Source organism: Zophobas morio, unplaced genomic scaffold (assembly GCF_036711695.1).
Source record: "Zophobas morio isolate AGI-343-1 ecotype UQ-CSIRO unplaced genomic scaffold, CSIRO_AGI_Zmor_V1 ptg000002l, whole genome shotgun sequence".
Lineage (NCBI taxonomy): Eukaryota > Metazoa > Arthropoda > Insecta > Coleoptera > Tenebrionidae > Zophobas > Zophobas morio.
The window spans coordinates 15,213,725-15,240,913 of record NW_026972107.1 but is presented as its reverse complement, the minus strand read 5'-3'; the positions used below and the strand labels follow the sequence as shown (position 1 = coordinate 15,240,913).

The following is a 27,189-nucleotide window of genomic DNA, read 5'->3' as shown; positions in this document are numbered from 1 at the left end:
TATGAAATTAATAAAGAAAAACATGAAAATTTAAAAATATAAAAAGCCATAAAATAACCGGAAACTTCACTACAGTAACTAAGGAGACTTTTATTCTTTAATAAATGATCATACTAAAGCTTTTTCAGTAGGAAAATATTGGTACTAAAAGAAAGTTTTCTTATAGAACATGTTTTCTAAAGAAATGAGTATAATGTCATTCATGTTCATATGAAATTATCTGTATAAACTTTGGGAGCGTTGAGTTAACCCCAATTATTCTATCTTGTTACGCCACTGTATCTAATTAATATTGAATTTATGCAACCAGTAATACACCGCCTTTGTTTTGTCCATAAAATTCTCATTTTTCGAGCATTTGTTGCAAAAATAACCCTTTGGAACGCATCTTTGTATGTGCCTTATGATAAAAAAAATATCGTCGAACGTGGGGCCTAATTTTGTTAAATATTGATGACAGACTACTCACAAAACTTCCAAATTGTTGACGTAAACAAGCGCACAGATTCGCCGGTAGTGTCAGCGGCTGTTGTCATATATCTGTCAATAGTAGGGTTTTGGGGAAGCTTTGGGTGTAAATGCTTAGTTTAGTGGGTGTATAATCTGTGATTTAGTTAAATGCACGCTTAATTTCAAGAACCCGTCAAAATAAGTGTCTTTGTGATCGTGTCAACGCACAAGTAAGTTTCCTAAAATTTTCCAAAAAATTAGGGGTGTAACTATTTTGTTTGTGTAGTTTTCCCCCCCAGCATTCTTTAATAAATTATATGTAAACACCGGCATGGCTTGGAGATTCAAGGCTTCTAAATATAAAAACGCCGCACCCATAGTCCCAAAACCAGAAAACTATGTCCGAGACATCTGCGTTGGGTCCTACCAAACCTACGGCAACAACATCGCCGCTTCTGCGAAATTCATGGCATTTAATTGGGACCACGCCGGCTCTAGCCTGGCGGTTTTACCCATCGACGACTCGGGACGCAAAAGCAAGCTGATGCCCCTTTTACATGCACATTCCGACACTGTGACTGATATGGAGTTTTCTCCTTTTCACGATGGACTGCTGGCGACTGGTTCGCAAGACTGTTTAGTTAAGATCTGGCACATTCCAGAGAGCGGCCTACAAGAGTCTTTAAGTAATCCTGAATGCACGTTTTCGCATAAACAGAGGCGAGTCGAAACTGTGGGGTTCCACCCAACCGCCGATTTTCTTTTACATTCTACGTCGTACACGACTTTAAATTTGTGGGACTTGATATCAGGGCAGGAGGTGTTCTCGAACGCCGAGACTTCCGACGTGATTCAATCCGTGAGTTGGAAGCGCGACGGGACGCTGATTGCGACGTCGGCTAAAGATAAACAGGTCCGGGTTTTGGATCCTCGAGTTGAAGAGTCCTGTATTAAAACTGCCAATAGCCATCAGAGTATTAAAGATTCGCGGGTGGTATTTCTGGGAGACAGCAACAGAGTTTTAACGACGGGTTTTGATGCACAAAGGTTGCGTCAAATTATCATTCGAGATTTGAGAAATTTTGGAGAGGCTGAAAAGTCCTTGGAGCTTGATTGTTCGACTGGAATTTTGATTCCGCTGTATGACGCCGATACCGGTATGCTGTTTCTGGCAGGGAAAGGTAATTAATTACACGGACTTTTAACTTTGATGGATCTGTTTTATAATTTCAAGGAGATACAACCATCGGGTATATGGAAGTGTTGGATAAGGAGCCTTATTTGATGGAAGGTATTCGACACTCAGGAGAACAAACTAAAGGAACTTGCTTAGTTCCGAAAAGAGCCTTAAACGTAATGCAGGGCGAAGTTAATAGAATTTTACAGCTAACTAGCACTTGCGTTATTCCCGTCACTTATCAAGTTCCTCGGAAAACTTACAGGTAATAACTTGTCCAAATGTGTTGTGTCTGCATGCTTTTATGAGCACATACTCATTAATTTTTTATTAAGGACCGTTAATTTCGAGACACTCGAACGAAATTATGATTAGCGAGGTGGCACGAAATTTTGCTGCACTTGTTATTGTATTTTGTTGTAAAGCGAAAAGGTTGTATTTTGGGCGGTTTGAGCTCAGTCGCACAAATAATTTTGTTTTCTTAGGGATTTCCATGCAGATTTATATCCAGACACTCCAGGGTATAAAACTGATTTAACTGCCGAACAGTGGTTGAGTGGCAAAAATGTCCCGATTCCGAAAATTAGTTTGGACCCATCTAAGCGGGAAAACGGAGAAGAACCAATCATAGTAAGTTCTACTCTAAATTCTAGGGATACGACGGTTGGCTCAGTTTTTGCATGCGTCGCAGTCGGTTCAGAACCATAAAAGTGTGCTCAGAGCAAAACAATAATGGTTTTAAAATTAATATCTTTTTCGTAAATTTCATTTCACGGTGCAGTGAATTTGTTGTTTAAATATTTATGAAAATGTCATTATTATCGTATTAACCTTTACAAAAACATGTGTCAGTGAAAGTAATGAAAAACAAATTATTTTTGTCAACATTTTCATGATTAAAATAATAAATCCAGAGCAATTAAGCATTATGAATCATTTCCAGTGCCACAAAGAAATTTATTTCTTGAAAAAAATCAGTAGGTATGCATTCACCCAACTGAGTTAGAAATGGTTCATACAAACTGAATTATATTACGACTTTACGCTTTGAGCGCTGGTTTAATTAAGTATTGTAACAAGTTTCTGATGCTTGTTAAATTTAATTTTTTTTCTGCGCTTCACACCTCACAGAATACGAAAAATCAGGTTTTTCGTTTGCGTCTGTCTTCGAGCAAACATTTTTTGCAATGCATGTAAAAAATTACGTAACTAAATTCTTACATATTTTGGTAAAACGCTAAAACAATTTAGTGATTACATAATATTAATTAAATTTTCTTCATTAGAAAGTGGATGACGTTATCTCATAAACTCTTAAATAAATTAGTAGATTCGACCCGCAAATTGCGGGCAAACGCTAGGATGTATATCGATCTTCACAAGTTCCTTCTAGCTAAAAAACGTGAAAAGTTTTTAATTTAATTCACATCTTGAAAACGTCAAAAATGTTAATTTAAATCAGTGTCGGATTGTAAAATACAATTTTGGTATTGAAATTTACAATGGATAATTAACACAAGGGAATCTATAAAATGAGTACGAGTAGTATTATATTACTTGTAATTTTAGCAGAAATGATATCAACCTTTTCTTTGTAAATAGATGGTGTTTTGAAGTGCGTTAAATAGTTTTTTTTTATCAATAAAAGATTCAAATTGGAGGCATCTCAGTCGGGGTTGACCCGATTTAAATAACGTGATTTTTTCAAACTTTTTTAAATTTTCATTTCAAATTTCGAAAATATAACGGCCTTTTTAAATCCAGTTTAAATCGAAATAAATTGAACATTGACTAGAATAAAATATTTCCAACAAAATAAAAGTCTAATGTTCTTTTTTTTTATTTCCCGAGCGTCTGTGTCGATTTTATTAGACAGATAATCTCCGAAACTATTTATTTGTATTTTAGGAATATCATGTAAATGGTAAAATGATAACCAAAATTTGTCTGATTATCCCCACTAATAATTTGCTGACATCATTTAAAAAATTTGCATTGTAAAAGCTATCTAAATTTATAAAATAACATAGTCCTAAACTTGTGGTTTATGAATCCACTTTGATGTATTTAATTTACCATGAAAAAATTTTATCATTTTTCGAACAAACTGGATTTGTTGGACTGTACTTCAGAGGCGAGGGCAATTCTCTCTACTCCTTAGATCAATTTATTTATTTGTAGAATAGGTATATATAACATAATATTAATTACAAATATTCGAGTAAACTTTTTAAACATAAATATCTATTTGGCAACATAAATGAAAATAAATTCTCTTTATACTTGTGATAAAATATGTACGTGCAAAATGAAATTTAAAATCTCAATAGTATAAAAAACGCCATCGAAAACTGAATAAACGTAATTAAAACTACTAATTTTTTATTTTCTTGCTATTTTTTGAGTTTTATTTCCAAATTGGCAAACAAAAAAAAAAAAACCAAACAATGGTCGAAGGTTATTTAGATAGAACTTCCCACGCTTCTTAGATACAGTCGAACAAATGCAACTTTTTCAAAAAATTATAAAATTTAATTTTGCCAATTTTATTAAAAGTAAGTTAAAATAAAGCTGTGTGTGAACTATTAAACTATAGGGGGAAAAATATGTTACGTTTGTTTCAAATGAGTTTTCCATTACATAATTTTGTTATGGAGTTATTAATATTTTAGCAAGGCCACTTATATAAATTTGAACAGGTGCAGTGGAATACCGATAATAACAGTACTACATTAAATTTTTGGGAAAATTGGGTTTTTTTATTTGATTTGTAAAAAAACTGGGACCAGGCAACGATCCACAGACCTCTCATCTGCGAAGCTAAACAACAAGATTGATTAAATAATAAAAAATATACATTTAAATTTTATACCCCACGTTAACTCATGTTTGAGTAAAGATTCAGAGTTGAAATTTTTACTGGATGTAATTTGGGTAATGTTTTATAATTAAAGGATATTTAAAAAAAAAATAAAATATTTTGATATGTTTGTCGGTAATATTCTTGCCATGTAACAACAGATATTTACATGATATTCACCTGACTTTTCTAAAATTTAATTATTCGTTCGATTACTGGTTTTTAGTGACCGAAATTCATCAACATGCCGCAGTACACAATTAAATAAAAAGTGGAAATGGTTACTGATGAATGCATTAAAGCCTTATCGACAACAGAGAAACTGCGCAAAATTTTGCTGCAGCATTCTCACATTGTCCGATATTCGGCGAGAACACGATATAAAAATTTTATGGCATATTTATAAACACAGGTTTTCGTGATCGCAGTGAAATTATCTTTTATTGTCTTCATTTATGTTTGTATTCTATCATTCTGTTTCTTTTCTAAAAACTGCAATAAAGATATTTAATGATGAGTCAAAATTTTCTATGATGTATTAAAATTTTTTAATAAAAATAATTTTTATTGTTCAAAGCACAAATTAACAATTTACTGGAAAAAGTGGTAGTGAAAATTAAAATAGAACCCTAAGGCTACTTTCACAACAAAAATTATCTCTAGGTTTTCACCCTACCAAAAGTTAACAGGCGTCTAAAATTTAATATGGGAATCCCTATGGCTACTTTAAAAAAAGATGCACTGTATAACCATAATAAACAAATCAAGGTATATTCATAAACCACAAGTACAGGAGTATGTTATTTCATAATATTTAGATAATTTTAACCACTCAAAATGATGAAGGGATGTCATGAAATTGTACCAACAAATTTTGGTTGGTGTTTTACCATCTAATCGATAGTTGTCAAATTTTATATGCATTTTAGGGGTAAAGTGCATATAAAATTTGACAACAATCGATCCGGTAGCTTCGGAGATTATCGGACTAATAAAAATCGACACAGACGCGAAAGGGGACATTACTTTTTCCATACTCTTGGGGTCATGAAACGTCTAGAAAACAAGAAAGTAGGCAGTCCCCCCATGGACCCTATTACAAAATTTTTGATTAAAAGAATCCGATTTTTTTCCCCACCTTGATCTCGGTTTATGTATTTCACTCTAATATTTTAAGTATTTTGGAAGGGTAGAAATCTGAAATTTGGAATAGTAAATTAACACAAAAAACGGTCTAAAATCAATGTAGCTTTAACGTTATATCACGTTTAGTTTTTCCAGAAATGACATCAACTTTGCGATGTATAATATGACATCCGAATTCACAAAGGTGTTAAATAAGAGATCCAATTTTTGGAAAAACGAGCACCGATGTGATGTTAATGATATAGTCATTTTATATCTGAGTTATTAAAGTGGGAGGGGTCAACAAAAATGCCATTATTTAATTTTTCTATTTAACGCACTTGAAAAACATTATTCTATTTCAAAAGAAAAAGTTGATGTCATTTTCGTAAAAAACGAAGGCAATATGTCAATGTCAATTCATTTTATTGATTTCTTTATATTAAACAGTATTTTTGTCTTTTCAAATAACTGAAGTATTAAACGTACAGCTCATATCGACGATCTTTTCGCGAGATCCACTTAAATACTTAACATTTTTAAGTTTGAACAACCAATTACAAAAAACAAAAATGACAGTTTACCACACATTTGCATAACGACGTCTCGCAAGTAATAAAAAAAAAACCATGATGTGGTTAAAATAGTCCCTAATCTCTTTCGATCTATTTCATTTTAAACATTCAAACATATTGAAATATATTTCGCATGAAATAATTAATTCGAATTCATTACTAAAACACATAAATATTGATCTTTGTTTCTATTTCGGGGTGTTTAATTCCACACCCAACTCACAGTCCGTAATCCCAAGAGGTCACCTAAAATACTCCTACATGAAAATGTCACTCCAGGAATCTCAAAACACTAGATATTTAAAATTCAAAATTTCGCTTTTCGGAACGAGTGAAATTCCAAAATCATCGCGACCATTAGGGAAATTGGAGGCGCTTCACTAAACCTAAGCCGAACGTGGTGCAGTAAAAAAATCGTAAAAAGTTCGTCAGCGGTCGGAGAACCGGAGTTCGTGTCCACGCAAAATTGGACACTTCGACTTAACCGTTTTTAAAGCTCTCTTTTCGCCTATATTACTCCAGATTGACCGTCATTTCTCCCTTTCTCCACTTCGTTTTCCGGTTTATGTCAGCGTATAGTAGGTGAGATTACATTCAACGATTATTAATAGAACAATTTTAATTGTGTAATTTTTATACAGAGGATAACGTCAGGTTTGTATTAAAACTGATTTTAATCAGCAAAAAGTCGATAACATTATTTTTATTATCTTTACTTGTGTTGTATTGTTGTGCTTCAAAAGATAGGGAGGTTACGTGTGAAATGAGATAAAAATGATGATGATAAGGTTACTTGCTATTACTTTTCCTGAAGCTACTTCTGTAATTTTTAAGTGAACACCAAGCATTAGAAAGAGTTTTTCGGTGTGACTTAAGTATGAACACTGACTTAGAACTATATACTTCCATGGCAAAAATACAGTGTTTTTGTTTAAAGCGTTCAAAAACTGAGACAATCGTCACCCATTCCTCATTAAACCCATGTATGTTAACCTGCTCTGCAAATTTAAATCGCTGCATTGCAAAACTAGGTACATAGAGGACCTCTTTCAAAGCTACGAGAAGAGCACGAAACGGACAAAGTCATTGAAACAAAACCCGTTCCCAAAAAAACCTTTCAACCTAAAATCACGGCAACAATAACTAAAAACGACTTTCACCCAGTTAAGGACATAATCAAAGACCTCGAAAAAGATAAATCGCCCGTTTCCGATAGTAAGCCGGAAATCGTCCAAGATAATAAAGTTGCGGAAAACAACAAGATTAACCTGGAAGAAACGAGCACACAACAAAACGTTATTCCCCCCAAACCGTTGCCGCGTACATCCAGAACCGGTTCGATTTGTGAACCTCTGGAGGACCCAAATAATCCCCCAAAACCTGTCGCTAGACCTAGGACGAACAGTGCGACACCTGTCGTCACATCGGTTAACCCGAACGTGCCCATTGCAGGAGGATACAAGGTTAATGTTGTGTTGTTTTTTAGGATTATTTTGTTTTGGTTTCTTGGATGGCACATTTTTTTTTTTAGTTTCACTGGATGCCGGCTAGCTAGCTAGGATTAGTTTCCGCTTTTTCTTTGTTTCGTTTTGTTTGTTTTCGTATCTCGTCTTGTTGGGTTTCTAAGTGATGTTGCGCTTGCAGCCGAGGCTAGGTCCGAAGCCGTTCACACCCCCGAAGCTCAACGAGCCGGAAAGTTTCGATAAAGTTTTCTCGGTGCCTGCTGTTCCTGGTCAGCAGCAGCCCCAACAGCAGACGAACGGAGTCCATGAACCCAAAACTCCCGTTTCTGAGGCTCTCCCCAGCCCCACGCCCACAATCCAGGAAAAAGAGCCGCTGCAGGTGGAAGAAGAGGCGCAAGTCGAGGCCGAAAGCGCCAAAAACGAGGCCGTCGAAGAGAATGACAGTGATTCCGCGTACACGCCTAAAACCCCGAGCACTGCTGAACGGCGAAAATTGTTTGAAAACAATACCAAGGAGAACGAGCCGGAAGAGAACTTCGACAATGTTGATCAGAGTGGAAGTTTTGAAAGGGCTTCCGTTCAGAGGAGTAGCATAGCGGAAAGGAGAAAAATGTACGAGAATCGATCACAGTCTGTGCAGGAAGCGCCTAGTACTATCATTGAAAAGGCCGGGGGATCGCCTATTATGATGAGACGGAAGGACTCGTTTAAGAATAGAAAAAATGCCGAGGATGTGTTGAAGGATGACAACAATCGAAAAAGTGGACAGGTTTCGAAACAGATGTCTTTGGAGCAACAGGTTGGGAAGAAGAATGAAAATTTTGCGGCGCCAACGCCAAAAAGGACTTCGACTGTGTTTGGTAAGTTCACCAGAAAGTGTAACTATCGAGAAAATAATGATTTTTATTTATAAAGTAGGAAGTATTTATAAGTAGAAAGAATTGATGGAACCAAGCGCTTTCTCGTTTCGATACTGGTCGACTCATTTAAAGTTAGCAGCGCATTATTTCTGTTAACATTTTTTGTGTTAAATATGCTGAAGTGTAACAAACTGGAAGAGATTCAGTTGAGCGTGAAGACACTATAACTAACTAAGGCCAACTTTGCGAGAGCGATCAATAATAAAACAAACGCTATTCTCAGCAGTTCCAAAAGTACGTTATTTTTGATTAATAAATAATACACGTACATAATTTTTAAAATAATTGATTTAATTTGTTCGTGGAACTCTTTATGGTTGATTGATTCATATTGGGTGTTAATATTTTATTATCTGATAATATTATCTTTTATTTACATCGCATCAAATAAGATACTCCTGTAAATATTTGTGGTTTATGAATCCGCCTTGATTTTTATCACAATTATTGTGTGCGGGTTTTTCCGCGGTCTAATAAACCTGCCCTCTGCTTGCGTTGGTTCCAACCCTATCCTCGTCGAAATTTTTTCTACCACATTGAATTTATTTCAATGTTTGACTTTGGGTGCGAATGAAAACTTATTATTTTGGATAATCGAAAAACGGTTTTGTTTTGTTGTTTTCGTGAACGCAAGCAAAATAAGGATTAACTTAGAGTAAACACAATCTTGCGTGAGCTATGATGGCGACAGTGTTTATGAGATAAACACTAAAGTTCTTTTAATGAAATAGCTGTGTCATAGAGATATCGATCTGTTTACAAGATAAAATGAAAATCCATTGTCTTGCCCTTAGTAGGATAGAAATGTTGCATATATTCTGTTTTCAGTAAAAAAATAACCCGAGAAAAAATAAAGAATTAGTCTAAGGTTACTTGGATAGAACTTTCCTCGTCCCTGAAGTACAATTTTACGGTTTTTTTTTTTTAAACCCCTATAAGTTGAGATAAACATATGTATGAACTGTTAAATTACAGATCAAGAAGTATGCTGTGTATATGTTTTAAGTGGGTTTTTATAGCAGCCCCCGCGCCATGGGGGCGCAAATTCCAAGGGAACGCGGTCCGTATAAGTGCGGACAATTTGAAAGGTATTTAAAGCAGATGACCAACGGGAAATAATGTTTTACGAAAAATCGAGAGAAATATCGAGAAATCGAACACTCCAGGAAAATTGAAACACGGGAATATCGATAAATTGAGAAATCGAGAAGTCAAACAATTTTAAAAGTCGAAAATCCGAGTTATTAAACTATCGAATAAAAAAATCATCAACTCGAAAAATTGAAAAAGAGAAATATCGAAAAAGAAAAAATCGGTCAAATCGAAGAGTTGAAGAATCGAAATATTGAAAATTTCCAAAACTGACATATCGAAAAATTGAAAAATCGAAGAAAAATTGAAAAATGCACAAATCGGCAAGTTTAAAAATCGAAGTGGAAAAATCGAAAGATTGAAAAGTTAAAAACCTGAAAAATCGAAAAAATTGATAATTGATAAAAACGAAAAATTGAATTGAAAAACTGAAAAATCCAGAAATTAAAACGTTGAAAAGTCCAAAAATTGGGAAATCGAAAAATTGAAAAATCAAAGTCGAAAAGTCAAAAAATTCAGAAATCGAAAAGTGAAAAAATCAGGAAATCGAAAATTTGATGAATCGAATAATTGAGGAATCGAAAAATTGGAAAATCTCAACACTGATTGAAAATCGAGAAATTGAAAAATTAGAGAATAAAAAACTGAAAAATTTTCTTGATATCTAGGATAAAATTGAACACGAAGAAATTAGAAAATGAGAAAATTGAAAAATCAATATGAAATGTCAAAAATTTGAGTAATCGAAAACTTAGAAACGTCAAAAATAGAAAAATTGAAAAAACAACGAGAATTGAGAAATCGAAGACGGAAAAATTCGCGAAATCGAAAATTTGATGAATCGAATAAAAAAATCGTTAACTTGAAAAATTGAAAAAAAGATATATCGAGGAACTCAAAAATCAATAAATCGAAAAATCAAAAAATATAAAATTTAAAAATTAAAATATAGAAAAATTAAAGAATCGAAAAATTGAGAAATCGAAACATCGAAAAATTTAAAAATCGAAAAAATTGAAAAACAGAAATATCGAAGAACTGATAAATCTGTAAATAGGAACTTCGAAAAATTGAAATATATAAAAAGAAAAAATCGGTGAAATCGAAAAGTCGAGAAATTGAAGAATGGAAATATTGAAAAATCCCTAAACTGAAATATCGAAAATTTGAAAAATCGAAAGATTGAAAAGTCAAAAATTTGAAAAATCGAAATTGAAAAAAACGAAATATTGAATTGAAAAACTGAAAAATTGAGTAAATAAAACATTGAAAAGTCGAGAATTTGGGAAATGGGAAAATGGAAAAATCAAAGTCGAAACGTTAAAAACCTGAAAAATCGAAAAAATTGATAATTGATAAAAACGAAAAATTGAATTGAAAAACTGAAAAATCCAGAAATTAAAACGTTGAAAAGTCCAAAAATTGGGAAATCGAAAAATTGAAAAATCAAAGTCGAAAAGTCAAAAAATTCAGAAATCGAAAAGTGAAAAAATCAGGAAATCGAAAATTTGATGAATCGAATAATTGAGGAATCGAAAAATTGGAAAATCTCAACACTGATTGAAAATCGAGAAATTGAAAAATTAGAGAATAAAAAACTGAAAAATTTTCTTGATATCTAGGATAAAATTGAACACGAAGAAATTAGAAAATGAGAAAATTGAAAAATCAATATGAAATGTCAAAAATTTGAGTAATCGAAAACTTAGAAACGTCAAAAATAGAAAAATTGAAAAAACAACGAGAATTGAGAAATCGAAGACGGAAAAATTCGCGAAATCGAAAATTTGATGAATCGAATAAAAAAATCGTTAACTTGAAAAATTGAAAAAAAGATATATCGAGGAACTCAAAAATCAATAAATCGAAAAATCAAAAAATATAAAATTTAAAAATTAAAATATAGAAAAATTAAAGAATCGAAAAATTGAGAAATCGAAACATCGAAAAATTTAAAAATCGAAAAAATTGAAAAACAGAAATATCGAAGAACTGATAAATCTGTAAATAGGAACTTCGAAAAATTGAAATATATAAAAAGAAAAAATCGGTGAAATCGAAAAGTCGAGAAATTGAAGAATGGAAATATTGAAAAATCCCTAAACTGAAATATCGAAAATTTGAAAAATCGAAAGATTGAAAAGTCAAAAATTTGAAAAATCGAAATTGAAAAAAACGAAATATTGAATTGAAAAACTGAAAAATTGAGTAAATAAAACATTGAAAAGTCGAGAATTTGGGAAATGGGAAAATGGAAAAATCAAAGTCGAAACGTTAAAAAACTGAAAAATCGAAATGTCGGAAAATCAAAAAATCGAGTAATCCAGAAATTGAGAAATCGAAAATTGAGAAATCTAAAAGTGAAAAAATCGGGGAATCGAAAATTTGAGGAATAGAAAAATTAGAAAATCTCAACACTGATTAAAAATCGAGAAATTGAAAAATTGAAAAATGAAGAATAAAAAAACTGGAAAATTGAAAAATCGAAGATTTAGAAACTTCAAAAATAGAAAAATTGAAAAATCATCAAACTGACCAAAAATTCAGAAATCTAAAAGTGAAAAAATCGGTAAATCGAATAATTGAGAAATCGAAAAATCGGAAAATCTCAACACTGATTGAAAATCGAGAAATTGAAAAATTGAAAAATCGTGAAATTGAGAAATCGAAAAATGAAGAATAAAAAAAGTGAAAAATTTTATTTATTTTTTTCTTTCGAAAGGTCTTGATATCTAGGATGAAATTTACCACGGAGAAATTGGGAAATGGGAAAATTGAGAAATCAAAGTCGAACCGTAAAAAATTTGAGAAGTCGCTAAGACAAAAAATCGATTAATCGAGAAATTGAGAAATCGAGAAATTGACAAAATCAATTGAAGAATACAAAAACTGAAAAATTTTGTTTTTCTTTTTTTTTCGAAAGGATAAAATTCAACACGGAGAAATTAGAAGCGTGAAAATTGAAAAATCAAAGTCGAAACGTCAAAAAATTGAAAAATCGAAAATTCGATAAATCAAAAAAGCGATTAATCGGGAAATTGAAAAATCCAAAAATTTAGAAACGTCAAACATAGAAAAATTGAAAAATCGGAAAATTGAAACATCGTCAAACTGAACGAAAATTAGGAAATCGAAAAGTGAAAAAATCGAATAATTGATGAATCGAAAAATCGAGAAATTGAAAATCGAAAAATGAAGAAAAAAACTGAAAAACTTTGTTCTTCGTTTATTTTTCGAAAGGTTTTGATATCTAGGATAAAATTCAACACGGAGAAATTGGAAATGGAAAAATTGAAAAATCAAAATCGAAACGTCAAAAAATTGAGAAATCGAAAAGTTGGAAAATCAAAAAATCATTAATCGAGAAATTGAAAAATCCAAAAATTTAGAAACGTCAAACAGAAAAATTGAAAAATCAGAAAATTGAAACATCGTCAAACTGAACGAAAATTAAGAAATCGAAAAGTGAAAAAATCGAAAATTTGATGAATCAAATAATTGAGGAATCGAAAAATCGAAAAATGAAGAAAAAACTGAAAAATTTTGTTCTTAGTTTATTTTTCGAAAGGTCTTGATATCTAGGATAAAATTCAACACGGAGAAATTGGAAATGGAAAAATTGAAAAATCAAAATCGAAACGTCAAAAAATTGAGAAATCGAAAAGTTGGAAAATCAAAAAATCATTAATCGAGAAATTGAAAAATCCAAAAATTTAGAAACGTCAAACAGAAAAATTGAAAAATCAGAAAATTGAAACATCGTCAAACTGAACGAAAATTAAGAAATCGAAAAGTGAAAAAATCGAAAATTTGATGAATCAAATAATTGAGGAATCGAAAAATCTAAAAATGAAGAAAAAACTGAAAAATTTTGTTCTTAGTTTATTTTTCGAAAGGTCTTGATATCTAGGATAAAATTCAACACGGAGAAATTGGAAATGGAAAATTTGAAAAATCAAAATCGAAACGTCAAAAAATTGAGAAATCGAAAAGTCGGAAAATCAAACAATTGATTAATCGAGAAATTGAAAAATCCAAAAATTTAGAAACACGTCAAACAGAAAAATTGAAAAATCGGAAAATTGAAACATCGTCAAACTGAACGAAAATTAAGAAATCGAAAAGTGAAAAAATCGAATAATTGAGGAATCGAAAAATCGAAAAACGAAGAAAAAAATTGAAAAATTTTGTTCTTAGTTTATTTTTCGAAAGGTCTTGATATCTAGGATAAAATTCAACACGGAGAAATTGGAAATGGAAAAATTGAAAAATCAAAATCGAAACGTCAAAAAATTGAGAAATCGAAAAGTTGGAAAATCAAAAAATCATTAATCGAGAAATTGAAAAATCCAAAAATTTAGAAACGTCAAACAGAAAAATTGAAACATCGTCAAACTGAACGAAAATTAAGAAATCGAAAAGTGAAAAAATCGAAAATTTGATGAATCAGATAATTGAGGAATCGAAAAATCTAAAAATGAAGAAAAAACTGAAAAATTTTGTTCTTAGTTTATTTTTCGAAAGGTCTTGATATCTAGGATAAAATTCAACACGGAGAAATTGGAAATGGAAAAATTGAAAAATCAAAATCGAAACGTCAAAAAATTGAGAAATCGAAAAGTCGGAAAATCAAACAATTGATTAATCGAGAAATTGAAAAATCCAAAAATTTAGAAACACGTCAAACAGAAAAATTGAAAAATCGGAAAATTGAAACATCGTCAAACTGAACGAAAATTAAGAAATCGAAAAGTGAAAAAATCGAATAATTGAGGAATCGAAAAATCGAAAAACGAAGAAAAAAATTGAAAAATTTTGTTCTTAGTTTATTTTTCGAAAGGTCTTGATATCTAGGATAAAATTCAACACGGAGAAATTGGAAATGGAAAAATTGAAAAATCAAAATCGAAACGTCAAAAAATTGAGAAATCGAAAAGTTGGAAAATCAAAAAATCATTAATCGAGAAATTGAAAAATCCAAAAATTTAGAAACGTCAAACAGAAAAATTGAAAAATCGGAAAATTGAAACATCGTCAAACTGAACGAAAATTAAGAAATCGAAAAGTGAAAAAATCGAAAATTTGATGAATCGAATAATTGAGGAATCGAAAAATCGAAAAATGAAGAAAAAAACTGAAAAATTTTGTTCTTAGTTTATTTTTCGAAAGGTCTTGATATCTAGGATAAAATTCAACACGGAGTAATTGGAAATGGAAAAATTGAAAAATCAAAATCGAAACGTTAAAAAATGCAGGAATGGAAAAGTAGGAAAATAAAAAAATCGATTAATGGAGAAATTGGGAAATCGAAAATTTAGAAACGTCAAAAATAGAAAAATTGAAATCTCGTCAACTAGACGAAAATTGAGAAATTGAAAAATGAAAAAATCGGGAAATCGAAAATTTGATGAATCGAAAAATTGGAAAATATCAACACTGAAAATCGAGAAACTGAATAATTGAAATATCGAAAAATGAATAAAAAAACTGAAACATTTTGTTTTGTTTTTCGAAAGCTCATGACATCTTGGATAAAATTCAACACGGAGAAATTGGGAAATGGAAATATTGAAGAATCAAAGTCGAAACGTCAAAAATTTGAGAAATCGAAAAGTCGGAAAATCAAAAAATCGATTAATCGAGAAATTGAGAAATCGAAGATTTAGAAACGGCGAAAACAGGAAAATTGAAAAATCGTCAAAATGAACGAAAATTGAGAAATCGAAAAGTGAAAAAATCGGGAAATCGAATCGAATAAATGAGGAAACGAAAAATTGGAAAATCTCAATACTGATTGAAAATCGAGAAATTGAAAAATTGAAAATTCGAAAAATAAAGATTAAAAAACTGAAACATTTTGATTTTTACTTCCCGAGCGTAAGCAAAGGAAGTATTGTAATCGAGTCCGTCGGCCGACTCTCTACTTTTACGTTTTCTCGATCTTTCATGACCCCTAGAAGACGAAGAAATAGGTCTCCCATTTCCGTCTGTCTGTCCGTCTGTCCGTCCGTCTGTCCGTCTGTCCGTCTGTCCGTCCGTCTGTCCGTCTGTCCGTCCGTCTGTCCGTCTGTCCGTCTGTTGTCCCGGATTTTTATTAGACAGATAATCTCCGAAAGTACTCGACCGATTGTTGTGAAATTTTGTACTTATATTAAGAATATCATGTAGATGGTAAAACGCTAACCAAAATTTGTCTAATCATCCCCACCACTAATGCGATGACGTCACTTCAAAATTGTACATAGTAAATGGGTTTTCAATTGTATAAAATAACATAGTCCTACACATGTAGTTTACAACTCTGAATCGACTTTTCACCCGAAACGTCCAGATTTTTGGAAAAAAAATCAAAATTATAAAACAACATTTTGAAATTTAATTTTTAATCTGCTAACCAGAATGCTTTGAAATGTTGCAGATGTTTTAAGGCTATAAAGAGCATCATAAATCTTTAGTCAAAAAATATTTGCTTATCCCCTCCAAAAACTTGATGACGTCAGCTCAAAAGTTTGTGGAATAAATCATATCTAAAATGTACAAAATATGATGAGTCTGTACTTGTGATCTATCACTCCATTCATATTTTTTGGATTTGCATATACAGGGTGACTCAAAAAAATTAATGAATGCGTAAATTTATTTTACTGATTTACTCAGAAACTACAAAACCGAATGCTTTGAAATCTTGCAGATGTTTTAAGGTTATAAAGAGCATAATAAATGTTTAGTCAAAATATATTTGCTTATCCCCTCCAAAAAATTGATGACGTCAGCTCGAAAGTTTGCCTAATAAATCCTATCTAAACTGTAAAAATATGATGAGTCTGTACTTGTAATTTATCACTCCATTCATATTTTTTGGATTTGCATATACAGGGTGACTCAAAAAAATTAATGAATGCGTAAATATATTTTATTGATTTAATCAGGAACTACAAAACCGAATGCTCTGAAATCTTGCAGATGTTTTAAGGTCATAAAGAGCATAATAAATGTTTAGTCAAAATATATTTGCTTATCCCCTCCAAAAACTTGATGACGTCAGCTCGAAAGTTTGCCGAATAAAGCATATCTAAAATGTACAAAATATGATCAGTCTGTACTTGTGATCTATCACTCCATTCATATTTTTTGGATTTGCATATACAGGGTGATTCAAAAAAATTAATGAAAGCGTAAATTTATTTTACTGATTTACTCAGGAACTACTAAAGCGAATGCTTTGAAATCTTGAAGATGTTTTAAGGTTATAAAGAGCATAATAAATGTTTAGTCAAAATACATTTGCTTATCCCCTCCAAAAAATTGATGACGTCAGCTCAAAAGTTTGCCGAATAAATCCTATCTAAACTGTACAAAATATGATGAGTCTGTACTTGTAATTTATCACTCCATTCATATTTTTTGGATTTGCATATACAGGGTGGCTCAAAAAAATTAATGAATGCGTAAATTTATTTTTTTTATATAATCATGAACTGCAAAACCGAATGCTTTGAAATCTTGCAGAAATTTTAAGGTTATAAAGAGCATAATAAATGTTTAGTCAAAATACATTTGCTTACCCCTCCAAAAAATTGATGACGTCAGCTCGAAAGTTTGCCGAATAAATCCTATCTAAACTGTACAAAATATGATGAGTCTGTACTTGTGATTTATCACTCCATTGATGTTTTTTTGGATTTGCATATACAGGGTGACTCAAAAAAATTAATGAATGCGTAAATTTATTTTATTGATTTACTCAGGAACTACAAAACCGAATTCTTTGAAATCCACTGCGAAAAAAAAAACATAATAGGCATGCAGTCGTCACGTTTCCGACAGCGAGGGAAGTACTGTCTAAACTCTTTAGACCAATTTTTTTCCAAAGGTTTAATTTAATCTAGGATAAAAATTCATCACGGATTCATAAACCACAAGTTCAGGACCACTTTACTTTTTAATATTTAAATAAAATTTATTCGACAAAATTGTAAGATGCATCATCTATTGCGCTTTATTTATACGGAGTGTTATTTAAGTTTTCCAGAATTCTGAGAATTCAATGTTGAATTTATTTACATTTTAACGTGTAGGCATCATCATAAATAAATAGAATTTGTATTTCTGAAAATCCTGGAACAAAGTTTTCCATTGTAATTCGTGTTGGAAACTGATTATTATTAATTGATCATACAAAGATAATTATATAATTGCACCCTAGATTTAGGAAAATTGAAGATCATAAATTTAGACGATGACGTTTGAAAGGTAATCGTAATTATGTAAAGTAAATAAGTTAATTTGTACCGAGAGAGCAAAAAATGTACGATCAAAGAAGGCTATGGATTTTTGAAGTTTGGCTTTGATCGTTGCATTTTCGACTCAGACTTTGAAATTGGCGGTAAACCTTCCAAAATCTATGGCTGTCTTTGCTTGCATTTTTTATTGTTCTTTCTGTATAAGGTCTGCCTTCTTTCAGACAAAAGTGAGAGAATACAAAAAAAAGAGAATAGAAGAGTCTCATCTGAATATTTTGTAAAACTTTTTTTATTTTTCCATGTAAGTGTGTAACAATTCTTATTTTCTATAAAATGAAAGTTGGGAAATATTATAAGTGCCATCTAATCAGTATAACTTGTAGTAACATTTTTTTCTTATATAGTCTAGAAAATAATTACTTTTTTTTCATCTTCACAGTACGTTAAACTGAAGATTCTGTACAACAGTATTTTTTATATTTCTCGTAACTGGATGTGCACGATAATACATATAATATGCATCAGTATATGATATCAAGGTGGCCTTGATTTTTTGTAAACATTGTGAAGGATGCCTACAATAAACATAAAATGTAATTGACCTAATTTTTTCGTATAATAAAATTGAGGCTTTTCAACTACTTTATCCAATATACAGTAGGATGGATTAATAAAACATTTATTTTTCGCTATGTGACAAGGTAGTTTAGGATAGTTTCTAAAGTAAAAAATATGCTTTAATATCAGTTGTTGTTATATTTATTTTTTCTGCTTTTATTAAAAATACACATTGCAACTTTACAGCTCATTGTACAGAACTTTTAAATTCCATTGTTTCGTTTGATAATTCGCAATTACGAAACAGTAAGAAATTGTTATTTATTTAATTAAAAACTTTAAGTCTTTTTGCATTAAATATTTATTTATTTATATTTATTACGTTTTCCTCCTTGTATCGCAAATATTTATATTTGATGATTAAGTGGAAAAATAGGAATTCGTTGGCCCAACTCCTACAACCCATGTTATTTTATTTGCTTATTAACTTAGCACAAAAAATATTTTATTACTGTTGATGATTAATTTCCCATATTTGTTCACTGATTAGTCATTTATTATCTGAAGTACCCCGTTGACACTGAACAGTGACGAGTGATAAATCCTATTATATCGCATCGGTATCACTCCCATTCGTCATTTTTTTACAGACAATACCGATATTTCTGTAGTGGAGTCGCTTTGAACTCTGCCCTCATACACATTTTTTTTCCGTGGCACCAACCCTTCTTCGGACTCCTCGGATTTTGAATTTTCGCTGAAAAATTCGGAAGAAGTCAATGCATTTTTTTCTTAGAAATAAACATGTCGTACAATACTGCATTTTCTTTAGGAAAAATGATACCACAGGTGTTTAAAAAATCACATTAATATTAGTGGGCAAAAAAAAATTTGAACACGTTTTTATTTTTCTTGGCAAAGTTGCACCACTGTATCATATAACTAGGAGTTATAACAAGATTCATTAAACTCCTCATTGTGTCTCACATATAAGTAACATTGTCTTAGTCTGATTATTGTCTTCTAGGGCGCGTATCCAAATTTCGCCACTTGAAAGGCACTCCAGCGCATAAATCTTTCCACATCGAGAACATCAGGAATTTGAGCCGGCAAATTTCAGGAGAGTGTGACGGTTTTCACGGTACTTAACCTACTAGTATTTTTCATTATGATCCGATTTCCCGTTTTAGCCAACCCCGAACGCGTGGCTGTGCCTCTTAGCGGTCCAGGCGGCAAAATAGCAATTTTCGAACTGAGCAAAACAGGCCGACTTCCCGACGGAGTCATTCCCGCCCTAGTCCACGGAAACAACATAATGGACTTCGCCTGGGATCCCTTCGATAACCATCGCCTCGCAGTGGCCTGCGATGACGGCATCATTAAACTGTGGAAAATTCCAGAGAGCGGCTTGAACGAACCCACGAACGAAGCAGAGAACGAATTCAACGCTCACCCCGACAAAATTTATTTCATTAAATTTCATCCCACTGCCAAAGATGTCTTAGCCTCAGGTTCTTACGACATGACAATCAAGATTTGGGATCTGGCGACTCTCACAGAAAAAATAGTCCTGAAGGGTCACACCGATCAGATGTTCAGTTTCGCTTGGTCGCCATGTGGAGTTTTTTGTTCTACTGTCAGCAAGGACGGGAAGATCCGGATTTATAAGCCTAGGGCGAACGATGCGCCCACCAGAGAAGGAAAAGGACCCGTTGGGAGTAGAGGAGCCAGGATTATTTGGGCTCTCGACGGTAATTTTATCGTGGTTATGGGTTTCGATAAAGTTTCGGAACGACAAATTATGGTTTTTAAATCAACGGATTTGAACAATCCGTTAAATACGGTCGGGCTCGATGTGTCACCGGCTATTTTGATACCTTTTTACGACGAAGATAGTTCGACGTTGTTTTTGACAGGAAAGGGTGACTCAACGATTTATGCTTTCGAAATTACGGAAGAATCCCCGTATATTTGTCCTTTGAGTCATCACAGGTGCAATAATTTACATCAAGGACTCTCCTTCTTGCCGAAAAATGTTTGTGATGTATCTAATGTTGAGTTTGCTAAAGCACTAAGACTCACTAATAATACTATAGAACCACTATCTTTCACCGTTCCGAGGATAAAGGTAAATTGAAGTGTCATAAGACGGCGTAAAATTTAAAATTTATTTTAGACGGAATTGTTCCAAGACGATCTCTTTCCTCCTACTCGAGTTATGTGGAAGTCGTCTTTAACAAGCGCGGAATGGTTTAATGGGAAGGATAAAGCGCCTCCAAGGATCAGTTTGAAGCCTGACGGCATGGATTTGCGTAAGTTTTCATTTAGAATTTTTAAATAACTACTAAGAAAAGAATGAGGCCGAGCCTATCACGGTCCTGTGTAGCGATCGAAAATTGAAAGAATTAGAGTTGGCTCTGGGGCCAGTTGTATTGGTGGTACCCAGCAGCGAGGGGTATTAAGCTCCTCCGCCTTCTCTCTGCGGGTTGTCATAATTCCCTAAACACTTAGGTAGAATAAAATGAACAAGGACTAAAGTTTCCTTCCTTGATTACAGAGATTGATTACACACTACACAATAAAATATGTTCAACTCAGAAAGTACTTTTCTTAAGATAAAAATGAATTAATGAAATTTAACCAAGTAACCGCCACATCCGTACAAACCATTATTTTTTACAAAAATTCATATTTACATTTATCGTGGGTAGATTTTAAATGGGAAGCGGTGTTTTTTTATCAACCTGACTTATTAGTGAGATATCGAATAAACTGACGAATATTGACAATTCTAAAATAAAACAAGACGAAACCTCGGAATGAAATATGTATATGAAAATTATCTTCTAACTATTTCAATTTTGGGATTTTTAAATACTTCGACTTTTAAATGTTTCGATTTTTCGACTTTTCGTGTTTTTGATTTTTTACTTATTCGATTTTTCTAAATATTGTGACTTTTTAAATCTTACATTTTTCGATTCTTCAGTTTTTTTATTTTTCGATGTGTTGATGTTTTGACTGCTCGATTTTTTAAATTTTAGATTTTTGTAGTGTCGATTTCTCAATCTTTCGATTTTCCGATTTTTCAACTCTTCGATTTCTGTTTTTCGATAATTCATCTTTTCAATTTTTCGATTTTCCAATTTTTCAACGTTTCAGTTTTGGGATTTATGTATTTAAGTTTTTCGATTTTTCAATTTTTCAATTTTTGGCGTTTCAAAATTTTGGATTTTTCGATTTCGCAATTTCTCGATTATTCGATTTTTTAATTTTCCGATTTTTCAATTTCTTTGTTGAAGTTTTGGGCTTTTTTTTTCAATTTTGCGAGTTTTTAAATCTTACATTTTGAAACATTTTCGTCTATTCGATATTTTAAGTTTTGGATTTTTGGATTTTTTAAATTCTTGATTTTTCAATTTTTCGGTTTTGACAATATTTTCTTTCTAGGTTCTCGATTAATGGATTTTTTAATTTTTCGATTTTTCGCCCTTCCGAATTCTCGATTTCTCAATTTTTCGATTTTCAAATTTTCAGTGTTGCAAGTTTTGGGATTTTTCAAGATGTATTTCGATTTTTAAATTTTTAGATTTTTCGACTTTGTTTTTTTTTTATTTTTACTTATTCGATTTTTCAAAATTTTGCGATTTTTTGATTTTTCGATTCGTTGATGTTTTGATTTCTCGATTTTGTAAATTTTCAAATTTTCGAATTTTTATATTTTAGATTTTTCACTTTTTTGTTGGTTCGATTTCTCAGTGTTTCGATTTTTTGCCCTCTCATTTTTAGATTTTTCGATTTTTCAATTTTTCGGAATGGATTTTCCAGTTTTTCGATATTTCTATTTTTCAATTTTCGATTTAACGGAGTTCTTTCGATTTTTCGCCTTCTCGTTTTTAGATTTCTCGGTTTTTTAATTCTTCGGAATTAATTTTTCAGTTTTTCGCAGTTTCGATTTTTCACTTTTTGGTTTATCGGTTTTTAAAGTTACAATTTTTCAATTTTGAATTTTCCTATTTTTCAATTTTTAGCCATTTCCATTTCCAAATTTTTAGATTTTTCGACTTTTCGATTTCTCGATCTTTTGATGTTTCGATTTCGCGATTTTTCAATTTTTCTATTCGAATCTTTCGGTTTTTCAATTTTTGGCGTTTCTAAATTTTTGGATTTTTCGATTTCTCAGTTTCTCGATTCATGGATTTTTTCATTTTTCGACATTTCGATTTTTCGTCTTTCCGATTTCTCGATTTCTTAATTTTTCGATTTTCAAATTTTTAATGTTATAAGTTTTGGGATTTTTCAATATGTATTTCGATTTTTCAAAATTTTACGATTTTTTAAATCTTACTTTTTTCGATTTTTAAACTTTTTGATTTTTCTATTTGTTGATATTTTGATTTCTCGATTTTGTAAATTTCCAATTTTCGAATTTTTAAATTTTAGATTTTTCATTTTTTTGTTGTTTCGTTTGTGCCCTCTCATTTTTCGATTTTTCGATTTTTCGGAATTGATTTTTCAGTTTTTCGATATTCCGATTTTTCGTTTTTACTTCCCGAGCGTAAGCAAAGGAAGTATTGTAATCGAGTCCGTCGGCCGACTCTCTACTTTTACGTTTTCTCGATCTTTCATGACCCCTAGAAGACGAAGAAATAGGTCTCCCATTTCCGTCTGTCTGTCCGTCTGTCCGTCTGTCCGTCCGTCTGTCCGTCTGTTGTCCCGGATTTTTATTAGACAGATAATCTCCGAAAGTACTCGACCGATTGTTGTGAAATTTTGTACTTATATTAAGAATATCATGTAGATGGTAAAACGCTAACCAAAATTTGTCTAATCATCCCCACCACTAATGCGATGACGTCACTTCAAAATTGTACATAATAAATGGGTTTTCAATTGTATAAAATAACATAGTCCTACACATGTAGTTTACAACTCCGAATTGACTTTTCACCCGAAACGTCCAGATTTTTGGAAAAAAAATCAAAATTATAAAACAACATTTTGAAATTTAATTTTTAATCTGCTAACCAGAATGCTTTGAAATGTTGTAAATGTTTTAAGGCTATAAAGAACATCATAAATCTTTAGTCAAAAAATATTTGCTTATCCCCTCCAAAAACTTGATGACGTCAGCTCAAAAGTTTGTGGAATAAATCATATCTAAAATATACAAAATATGATGAGTCTGTACTTGTGATCTATCACTCCATTCATATTTTTTGGATTTGCATATACAGGGTGACTCAAAAAAATTAATGAATGCGTAAATTTATTTTACTGATTTACTCAGAAACTACAAAACCGAATGCTTTGAAATCTTGCAGATGTTTTAAGGTTATAAAGAGCATAATAAATGTTTAGTCAAAATATATTTGCTTATCCCCTCCAAAAAATTGATGACGTCAGCTCGAAAGTTTGCCGAATAAATCATATCTAAAATGTACAAAATATGATGAGCCTGTACTTGTCATTTATCACTCCATTCATATTTTTTGGATTTGCATATACAGAGTGACTCAAAAAAATTAATGAATGCGTAAATACAGGGTGTCTCAGAAATAAGTACATTAATTTTAATCAGTTATAGAGCTCATTGAACTCAACAACTTTTTTTAGTAGAGTTTTGTCAAGAACTTTTTAATTATCAAGTTAAAAATTGTTAAAGTTATACCTCAATTAAGGTTACCCGCCCATGGATCCTCAGTCACCCATGGGCACTAATAATTATTATAATTAATAATTTATGGTCAAAAACAGTTACTAGGATACGTATTTTCCTAATTTTGTCAATGTGACAAACATTTAGAGAGAAATTGAAAATCCTGCTCCCTAATGGCGTACGGAATTTCATCGGCCCAAATGTGGATGTTGAACACCTTCCCTCGTGTAACCGACCTCATCAGTTGGTGGTATAAGAGATACAAAATTTGCTTGTTCGTTTATTTTTCTATTAACCCACTCACAAAAGTTTTGCCTACGTGGTAAGTCTGTTAGTTTCAATAACTGAACTTTCTGGTCCTGAAAGGGGTACATTTGTTCTCTGAGTATCCTCCAAATACTACTCTCCGATACATCACACTAGACAGTGATACGTGCTAGTGCCCGGTCGAGCTTCAACACTCTTTAAAACAGCCTCTTCAATATTAGCAATTTTATTACTACATAACTTACCCCGATCCTGAGGTGCAGGTTTAAGAGATCCGTACTCTCGAAAATGCTGCAACGTTCTTAAAAGTGCGCACATTTGGCACACGACGATTTGGGAGGTTTTCTGAAAAAATTCGTTGGGCGCGAGTGCCGTTTCCCCGAGCTTCACCGTACGTTAAAACGATATCGGTGCATTCCAGATTTGAAAACAAAGCCATTTCAACACATTTCGTCTATAAATTAGAAATCTGTGCCAAACAAACTTTAAAGTGACAACGTTTAATAAAAACATTGACATAAAAATGATTGTCAGTGTCAAAACGGTTGCTACGGTACCTTCTTCATTGTTGTAGTGTTGCTATTATTTAAGTTATTATTTAAGGTGAACATAGACGGCTCGTAAATATATGGGTGGGAAAATTCGAAATTCGACTTGACTTTTCGAAAAAATGCTAGATAAAAAAGTTATTCCGTTTCACGAGTTCTGTTACTGGTTAAAATTAATGTACTTATTTCTGAGACACCCTGTATATTTTATTGATTTAATCAGGAACTACAAAACGGAATGCTCTGACATCTTGCACATGTTTTAAGGTTATAAAGAGCATAATAAATGTTTAGTCAAAATATATTTGCTTATCTCCTCCAAAAACTTGATGACGTCAGCTCGAAAGTTTGCCGAATAAATCATATCTAAAATGTACAAAATATGATGAGTCTGTACTTGTCATTTATCACTCCATTCATATTTTTTGGATTTGCATATACAGAGTGACTCAAAAAAATTAATGAATGCGTAAATATATTTTATTGATTTAATCAGGAACTACAAAACGGAATGCTCTGACATCTTGCAGATGTTTTAAGGTTATAAAGAGCATAATAAATGTTTAGTCAAAATATATTTGCTTATCCCCTCCAAAAACTTGATGACGTCAGCTCGAAAGTTTGCCGAATAAATCATATCTAAAATGTACAAAATATGATGAGCCTGTACTTGTCATTTATCACTCCATTCATATTTTTTGGATTTGCATATACAGAGTGACTCAAAAAAATTAATGAATGCGTAAATATATTTTATTGATTTAATCAGGAACTACAAAACGGAATGCTCTGACATCTTGCACATGTTTTAAGGTTATAAAGAGCATAATAAATGTTTAGTCAAAGTATATTTGCTTATCCCCTCCAAAAACTTGATGTCAGCTCGAAAATTTGCCGAATAAATCATATCTAAAATGTACAAAATATGATCAGTCTGTACTTGTGATCTATCACTCCAACTCCATTCATATTTTTTGGATTTGCATATACAGGGTGAATCAAGAAAATAAATGAAAGCGTAAATTTATTTTACTGATTTACTCAGGAACTACAAAACCGAATGCTTCGAAATCTTGAAGATATTTTAAAATTATCATAAGCATGGTAAATTTTTGATCAAAACGTATTTGGTCGTCCCCTCTAAAAAATTTATGACGTCACCACAAAATTTTGCTGAATAAATCCTATCTAAAATGTACAAAATATGGTGAGTCTCTTCTTGTGATTTATCATTCCATTCAAATTTTTTCGATTTGCGTATACAGGGTGACTCAAAAAAATTAATGAATGCGTAAATTTATTTTATTGATTTAATCAGGAACTACAAAACCGAATGCTTTGAAATCTTGCAGATGTTTTAAGGTTATAAAGAGCATAATAAATTTTTAGTCAAAATATATTTGGTTATCTTCTACAAAAAACTGATGACGTCGGCTCAAAAGTTTGCCGAATAAATCGTATCTAAAATGTACAAAATATGATGAGTCTGTACTTGTGATTTATCATTCCATTCATATTTTTGGATTTGCATATGCAGGGTGACTCAAAAAAATTAATGAAGGCGTGAATTTATTTTATCGATTTAATCAGGAATTACAAAACCGAATGCTTTGAAATCTTGGGAATATTTTAAAGTTATTATAAGCATGGTAAACTTTTGTTCAAAATGTATTTGTTCATCGCTCCTAAAAAAATTGATGACGTCACCCTTAAATTTTGCTGAATAAATCCTATCTAAAATGCAAAAAATATGATGAGTTTGTACTTGTGATTTATCATTCCATTCATATTTTTTAGATTTTCTTAAGAGGTGGTTCAAAAAAATTAATGAAGTCAATTTATTTTATTGATTAAATTAAAGGCAACACTTATTATTAGTATTACACCCCAACCAACCCAATTTGGTAGACACAAAATTTGTTAAAGGAAAAACTCGGTTGAAACATAAGGGTAGCACGCTTATTTACATCGACTTTAACATTACAGACCTGCATTTGTTTTATGCGCTCACTTGGTTCCGCGAATGTGAAATAGACATGTTTATAATCAACCAATTGTGAATTTCACCGTCAAGAATTAAAATAAAACCCAATGTTTTATATAATAAGCGGAAGTCGAAGCAATAAAACCGATGGTCGTTTTGTTTACAGTTTCTCTGTTTGACTCTCACGTATGCTGTTACGCCTGTCATCTTAAATTAAGAATGTTTATACATACACGATTTTCAGTTGCCTCTGATACGTATACGTGAG

General features: G+C 31.8%; 1 protein-coding gene across 2 annotated transcripts in view; it reads left to right on the top strand.

Annotated features, from left to right (window-relative positions):
* The first annotated feature begins 410 nt into the window (after positions 1 to 410).
* Positions 411 to 27,189, top strand: part of LOC135128658 (coronin-7) — a 30,031-nt gene continuing 3,252 nt past the window's right edge. The window contains exons 1-9 of one of the 2 annotated variants that reach the window (XM_064055638.1): positions 411 to 680; positions 737 to 1,631; positions 1,685 to 1,892; positions 2,113 to 2,257; positions 7,219 to 7,650; positions 7,832 to 8,510; positions 19,491 to 19,604; positions 19,654 to 20,591; positions 20,640 to 20,775. In XM_064055638.1, coding sequence (XP_063911708.1) covers positions 782 to 1,631; positions 1,685 to 1,892; positions 2,113 to 2,257; positions 7,219 to 7,650; positions 7,832 to 8,510; positions 19,491 to 19,604; positions 19,654 to 20,591; positions 20,640 to 20,775 — 3,502 coding nt within the window. In that variant the 5' untranslated portion in view covers positions 411 to 680; positions 737 to 781. The remainder of the gene's footprint in view (positions 681 to 736; positions 1,632 to 1,684; positions 1,893 to 2,112; positions 2,258 to 7,218; positions 7,651 to 7,831; positions 8,511 to 19,490; positions 19,605 to 19,653; positions 20,592 to 20,639; positions 20,776 to 27,189) is intronic. The other variant, XM_064055646.1, reaches the window with a different exon arrangement.